This window comes from Ovis aries, chromosome 1 (assembly GCF_016772045.2).
Source record: "Ovis aries strain OAR_USU_Benz2616 breed Rambouillet chromosome 1, ARS-UI_Ramb_v3.0, whole genome shotgun sequence".
Lineage (NCBI taxonomy): Eukaryota > Metazoa > Chordata > Mammalia > Artiodactyla > Bovidae > Ovis > Ovis aries.
In genome coordinates, this window is record NC_056054.1 from 10,411,825 (window position 1) to 10,419,506 (window position 7,682).

Consider the following 7,682-nt stretch of genomic DNA (forward strand, 5'->3'; position numbering starts at 1 on the left):
CTTAAGCATTTTTCCCCCAAAAATCTCTTAAAAAGCAAGAATCACTGTCATTGTTTGATCTTTACAACTGTTGCTTAACTTTATGTGACATCTAAACTGCTGTGAATTTGTTATTTACATAGAAAACTAGGGAAAGACTGTACTACTAAGTCTATAAATGAGAAAACAGTTTTTAAAGAATTGATATTTTTTGAGTGGTCTTTTTCTTACAGAAACTTTATGATTTTAAAAAGTTGCAAGATCCACACTAAAGCAATTTTTTTTTCCCAAAGAAATACAGTGACTGGGTTTGCTTTTTAGTAGAGTTGCATGGAGTATTTTGGGGATTCATTACAAGGTATTGGGTACTGAGGTTGAGTCTCAGCCATAGTGTCACTTGTGAGTTGAATTTCTTTTTGCTCCTGTTAAGTTTTAAGTACTAACACTTGTGACAGATTTACATTTTGTCATCTATTAACATTATACTTACTTCAAATCCAGTGTGATTCTTGGGTGTGGGGGAAAAATATGCAGTTACAGGTTGCTCCTGGAGCATAAATGTCTGTAAACTTGTTTATCTCTGTGGGTACATTGTTTGCAATGTTAGTCATAGTACGAAAGATTGCGGGCCATTATACTCAAAGAGTAATTACATATGTGCTGTACTCTCTGATCCCAATTTTCTTTCTCTCTCTTTTCTTTCCTGTGGATAGTTCTGAAAGTGTGAAGCAGAGGAATGATGTGTTTTACCTTCAGCCTGAGCGCTCCTGTGTTCCAAATAGCCCCATGTGGTACTCCACATTTCCCATAGACCCTGGGACCCTGGACACCATGTTAACACGTATTCTCATGGTGAGGGAGGTACACGAAGAACTTGCCAAAGCCAAATCAGAAGACTCTGATGTTGAATTATCAGATTAAAGTGGAAGTGGGGTTCCTATTTTCATACATGTTGGTATGCACCAAACTGTGAATGCATCCAGCTTTGGAAAACGATAAGTCCCAGGTCCTCTTGACTTGATTATGAGATAATGGAAAACAGACAACTCGTGAACCACAGTGTGGATGTACAAATGAAAATTGAAGGAAAGAATATGAACTGAGAAACCTTGTTCTTTGGCAGTGATATAGTTCTTAGACATCTTCAGAATGACTAACCAATTTCTCTGAGTGGTGCATAATCTTATTTTGTTTGGGAATAACAAATTGTGGAATATTTTTAAGGAAAACTGTTGTATAAAATTCTACCATAGTAACCTTAGACCTTAGAGAGGTAGCTTTGGAGTGAAACCTTGGCTGCAGTAGGCTACTTGGGCAAGCCGTCTGTAAAAGTCAGGGCAGAAATCAGTACAGAGCTAAGAGTGGCATCAGATGAGGACTGTGGGACCCAGACTTGAAGACCCAATAAAAATACTCAGCTTTTTTTTTCTTTTTTAAGGTAGAGAGTGAAGTGGTCTTGATTTTGATTTTCACTGCCAAGTCAATTCTGTGAAGGATAGAAGCCTCTGGTGCTTTTGCCATAGGGTCCCTCACATCCAGGGAAAAGGCCTTCCCTGCTGTTCATACAGTCATGTGTCCCCTTCACTTTCTGGGTCTAGCCTTCTCAGCTGTGGGTCTGGATGTGGGTAAATTAAGTTAAAGGGGCTGAAACTCTGCAAAATAATTATGCACACAGAAAACCTGTGGCACTTGTTAGACCCCAGGTGTCTTGAAATGTTTGTAGAAAACCCACTAAAATGCCCGCTTCTCTGGGTGTCAGCCTCTATTGCTGCTGTCTCACAGCCTGAGCTGTGGTACGCAGAAGTGGGGGTTCTTTTGTTTTTATTTTATCCCCAAATGGCAGCTTTCCTCCCGTTGTTTTATCTTCCCGTTTCCCAAATAATTTGTCTTTTGCACCAGTTTCTGGAGGCCCTTGTCATTTCAAAAAGAAGAGTCTCTCCTTCTCTGGCAAACCTGTGGGTGATTCCACAGAGACACAGTGTTACTTAGCTATCAGAATTATGGTAGAAGAAGAACTAGTATTTTCCTATATAAAGCATTGGAAGATGACCTTGTTACCCTAAGAAACTTAAAAATAGGATTCTGGGGTTAGGATACAAAGACACTGACGGTCTTGCATATATCCACAAGGTCTTCTTATAGCATTATTCCAAACTCTAGCTGTTTTAGTAGTTTGATGAGGATCAAGTCATAGAAGTGTTTGGCAAATGGATCCATTTCCTTCTTCTCCATTCTGTTTCTTCCCCACAAAATTTTGAATCAAAGCTTCTATAATATTGGCCAATCACAGAATTTCTTTAGCTGAGGTTAATTTGATCCTTTAATAGAAATGAGAGAAGTCTAAAAAGCCTCTTAGAAATTTTAACCTTGAAAGACTTTACCATATGTCCCATTTTTTAGATGGGAGTGGCAGGTGGTTTTTTTTGTTTTTTAATAAATAAATACAATAAAAATTTTAAAGTAGGCCTTTTGACATTGTGTACTTGCGGTTCTGTCCCTCTGCCTGTAACAAATCTTGTTTTTGTTACCAAGGACTATGTGAAAGAAGTAAACCTGCCCCGGTTCTGTATGATTAATCCCATCTGTGTTTGTCATTTCTGACTGGAAAACTTACTTCCAGACCTTATTTGATATGGAGGAAAAACAATTGGATTGTCTGATAAGTCTGCCAATAAACTATCCAGAAACATCAGGTGTAATAGTCCCCACTAAGAAATTTTATGGTTTATATAAACACTAATGTTTCCCCTTCTGTAGAAATGCAAATTTATGGCATAGTAGATAAACTATTATAAAACACTAGAGAGAGAGGAAAAAATTCTGTATCTGTTAATTGAGAACAGCCAATATCCGGGTAAACAACTGTATCAAGATGTCAATTGCATGTTAGTCCACAGAGTTGTCCAGATCCTGGAATAATTTGTAAAAGAAAATATTGATTCATTATTGGTCATTCCTCATAAGCATAGCTGTTGATGTGTGTGTCCAGTTATTTGCTTTTTTAAATTTTATTAAAATTATGTAAAATTGTGTTTTTTTCCCCCAGGGGAGGAAAAAATATCGAACAAGAGAAACATTAAATTATCTGTTCTTCTTTGTTTTTTAAACACTTTCGGGTTTTCACCTTGCAGAAACCACAGAAATATTCCCTTAGAATAAAATAGTATATTTGTATTTGATGGGTGAATTATTCAGTTTCTTTATGTCTTGAAAGAATTTTAAATATTTTTTTCTGTTTGACCCTATTGGTATGATCCCACAGATGGTATATTACAAAGAAAGAGATCAGTTTTCAGAAAATAAATTATTTGGTTTTTACTCAGTCCAGAAAACATTGTTTCATTGCAAAATCTTTCAGTTGTTTTTTTTCCCCCATCAAAGACTTGTTCTGGTTTTTAATTTATTACTGTTTTCAAAGCCCTGAAAGCTAGAAGCATCAAGTATTAGGTTGGTGCAAAAGTAACTGCGGTTTTGCATTATTGAACTTTGCTATTTGATATTAATGAGTACATTTCTTAAATGTGGTTATATTATACATTATTTTAATGTACATTTCTTTAATTTTTTGCTAATGACTTATTACTTGCTGTTTATTTTATATTTATTTTAGACTAGGGAAATGATGGTGTTAGATAAAAAGCAAGTTCTAGTAATTTTCTTATTTGAGTTCAAAATGGGTTGTAAAGCAGTAGAGACAACTCACAACGTCAACAATGCGCTTGGCCCAGGAACTGGTGATTCAAGAAGTTTTGCAAAGGAAACAAGACCCTTGACAATGAGGAGTGCAGTGCTCGGCTGTGGGAAGTTCACAACAGCAAATTGAGAGGATGATCGAAGCTGATCCTCTTACAGCTACACAAGAAGATGCAGAAGAGCTCAGTGTGGACCACTTGATGGTCATTCGGCACTTGAAGCAAATTGGAAAAGTGAAAAAGCTTGGTAAGTGGGTACCTCACTTGTCTTGTGGCTGACTGCAAATCAAAAAAATCATCATTTTGAAGTGTCATCTTAATTCTACACAACTACAACAAATCATTTCTTGATCAGATTATGACATGTGATGAAACGTGGATTTATACCAGGCAACAACCAGCTCAGTGGTTGGATTGAAAAGAAGCCGGAAAGCACTTCCCAAAGCTAAACTTGAACCAAAAAACGGTTGTGGTCAGTGGTGGTCTGCTGCCCATCTGATTCACTGTAGCTTTCTGAATCCCATCAAAACCATTACATCTGAGATATATGCTCAACAGTTCGATGAGATGCACCAAAAATTGCAATGCCTGCGGCCAGCACTGGTCACCAGCAAGGACCCAATTCTGCATAACAGTGCCTGACTGCACATCACACAACCAGCACTTCAAAAGCTGAACGAATTGGGTATGAAGCCTCATCCGTCACAGTGACCTGGCCTCTCACCAACCATCACTTCTTCAAGCAGCTCAACAACCTTTTATAGAGAAAATGATTCCACAGCCAGCAGGAGGCAGAAAATGCTTTCCAGGAGTTCTTCAAATCCTGAAGCACAGATTCTTAAATGTGATGGGAATAAAACTTGTTTCTCATTGGCAAAAATGTGTTGATTGCAGTAATTCCTATTTTGATTAATAAAGATGGGCTTGATCCTACTCATAATATTTAAAATTCATAATCTGAAGCCGCAGTTATATTTGCATCAACCTGATCTGTATTTCATTTTAGGCAGACTTTTTTTAGATTTACGCAGCTTACCTAGTTCAGCTTGAATCATTTTGAAGTCATGAGATTAGAATAAAGAATATATTCTTAAGTATGAATACATAGTTAATTTGGGAATGTAAGACTAAGTGGCATTTTCCTTAGACTCTAGTTATCTTCGTATTGTGCAGATATACCTTCAGATTCCACATAGATTGTTTTTACCTACCTGCCTTGTGGCATTCCTATTTTTTTAACAAAGTTTTCTGAAAAGTTTTAAGTTGAAATTATGTAAGTGAGTCCTAGTTTTTCTATTAAATTCAAATTTTAATTTTCTATGCAATAGAAAAAGTTCTTGTGATTCTGAGTTGAAATAAGCAACAGTACCCCCAATTCCTCCTGTCTATCATCGTCATACTTTATTTCATCATTGAAAAATAATTGTGAGCCTTTGTTACAGAGAGGGAAGATCAGAGGCTCTGGAGCCTAGCCTTTCTACTTTACTGTTTGTGTAGCCTTAAGTTAGTTGCCTAACCTCTCTGTGCCTCAGTTTTCTCTTAAACTGGGAATAATACCAACTTCTGTAAATTGTGCTTGGAACATGCTAGGTTTTCAATGTCAACTCCTTTTTACTATAACACCTGCAAATTCTAGGCATATAGTAAGATTGTAAATAAATGCTAATTCCCCCACTACAGCCTGAATTTTCACTAAATTCAGTGTTTCAGATTCTGTAAGACATAATACCCAGCATCATCAATTCAATATATTGGAATGAACTATTTAGAATAACTAAAGACTATATACACTAAATCTCATATTCTTCACTCATGTGCTTGCTTACATGCATATAAATTGTAATAAAAAAATTGTAATCAACATTACAGAAATCCTTTGATACACTTCACTACATCGGAAAAGGTAAATAATGCATGGTATATCAATGGATACAAGACGAGCCTGTGATAGTTTACCTTTTTTTAAATGGAAATTCTGAATCTGTTGTGAGATTTCATTTATTTGACAGTAGTTATGCACCACCATAGAGGAGGAAGGCTGCTGTGCTGTCTGCATCTTCACACTTCTTCCTCATTTCGGAACCGGCATCCCCTACGTTTTGGGTAGGCAGTAGCTTCCTGGTAAGTGACTATTTTCCAGCCTATCTTGCAACTGGATGTGAACAAGTGACTAGGTTTTGACCAATGGGATGGAAACAAGTACGTAACAACCAGGCCACATCCTTAAAAGGGAAGAGTTTGCCCTCCTTTCTAATTTTCCTCTCCCCATGCACCAGAATGTGAATGTAGTCAGTCAGTGGTGATGGCAAACCAGTTTTTTTCTGTGGGAACGTGCGCTACAGCGAGAGGACGGTAACCATGTGGGATAACCACTTACCCCCTGAATTGCCTACTAGCTCAGACCTTCACATAAAAAAAGAAACCTTCCATCTTAGTGAAGCCATCATTATTTGGTTTCTTCTTCTGTGAAGAAGGCTTAGCGCCGAAGAATTGATGCTTTTGAACTGTGGTGTTGGAGAAGACTCTTGAGAGTCCCTTGGACTGCAAGGAGATCCAACCAGTCCATTCTGAAGGAGGTCAGCCCTGGGATTTCTTTGGAAGGAATGATGATAAAGCTGAAACTCCAGTACTTTGGCCACCTCATGCAGAGTTGACTCATTGGAAAAGACTGATGCTGGGAGGGATTGGGGGCAGGAGGAGAAGGGGACGACAGAGGATGAGATGGCTGGATGGCATCACTGACTCAATGGACGTGAATCTGAGTGAACTCCGGGAGTTGGTGATGGACAGGGAGGCCTGGCGTGCTGTGATTCATGGGGTCGCAAAGAGTCAGACACGACTGAGTGACTGAACTGAACTGAACTGAAAGTAGCCAAACCAGTATCCTAACAGACCTACTGTGCCCAATATCATGCTACTGCTTAATACAGAACTGGAAGTTCTGATCGAGAGTACAAAGAGCTTTTCAATATTGGCAAGTGAGAAAACCCATTATATTTAAGTCCGTATTTTCAGATGTAGAATCATTTGTGCAAAAAGCCAAGAGAGGGAATTCTCTGGCAGTCCAGTGGTTAAGACTGCTTGCTTTCACTGCTGTGGGCCTGGGTTCAATTCCTGGTCAGGAAACTAAGATCGGAAAAGCCATGCCATGACGCCGAAAAATAAAATAACCAAGAGAAAAAACACCATTAAAAATAAGGCTGCTGCTGCTGTGCTCAGTCATGTCCAACTCTGCAGCGCCATGCACTGTAGCCTACCAGGCTCCTCTGACCATGGAACTTTCCAAAGAAGAACACTGGAGCAGGTTGCCATTTCCTACACCAGGGGATTTTCGACCCAGGGATCAAACCCAGATCTCTTGTGTCTCCTGCATTGGATTCTTTACCACTGTACCACCTTTAAAGCCCTAAGTTTAAGGTTGCTAACCATAAACTTGTAAAAAAGCATTTTTTCCACAAGAGCAGTACCCAATTAGATAATGTAATTAAAAAGAAAAGATACTAATTTTTTAAAAAGATAACTTCACAGTAACAATGCAAACTGTACAGGATTTAGTTACTAATCATATCTGTAAAGGATGACGAACATGACAGTCTGAGAGAAGATACTTGTGTAAGACCACCAAAGGATTTATTCCTAGAATATAGAAAAACTGCTAAGTTGTAAAGAAAGTTAAACAAAGATATTTCATAGATCAGTCGCTCAGTTGTGTCCAACTCTTTGTGACCAAGCACACCAGGCTTGCCTGTCCGTTACCAACTTCTAGAGTTTACTCAAACTCAACGTCTGTTGAGTCGGTGATGCCATCCAACCATCTCATCCTCTGTCATCCCCTTCTCCTGCCTTCAATCTTTCCCAGCATCAGGGTCTTTTCAAATGAGTCAGTTCTTCACATCAGGTGGCCAAAGTATTGGGAGTTTCAGCATCAGTCCTTGGAATGAATACGCAGGACTGATTCTCTTTCGGATGGACTGGTTGGATCTCGTTGCAGTCCCAGGGTCTGTCAAGAGT

The 7,682-nt window shown here is 38.5% G+C and overlaps 1 protein-coding gene across 20 annotated transcripts in view; it reads left to right on the forward strand.

Annotated features, from left to right (window-relative positions):
- Positions 1-3,311, forward strand: part of ZMYM4 (zinc finger MYM-type containing 4) — a 168,079-nt gene extending 164,768 nt beyond the window's left edge. For all 20 annotated transcript variants that reach the window (XM_042245276.2, XM_042245266.2, XM_042245267.2 and 17 more), the window contains one exon: positions 693-3,311. In XM_042245276.2, the coding sequence (XP_042101210.1) occupies positions 693-900 (208 nt within the window). In that variant the 3' untranslated portion in view covers positions 901-3,311. The remainder of the gene's footprint in view (positions 1-692) is intronic.
- Positions 3,312-7,682: the final 4,371 nt, after the last annotated feature.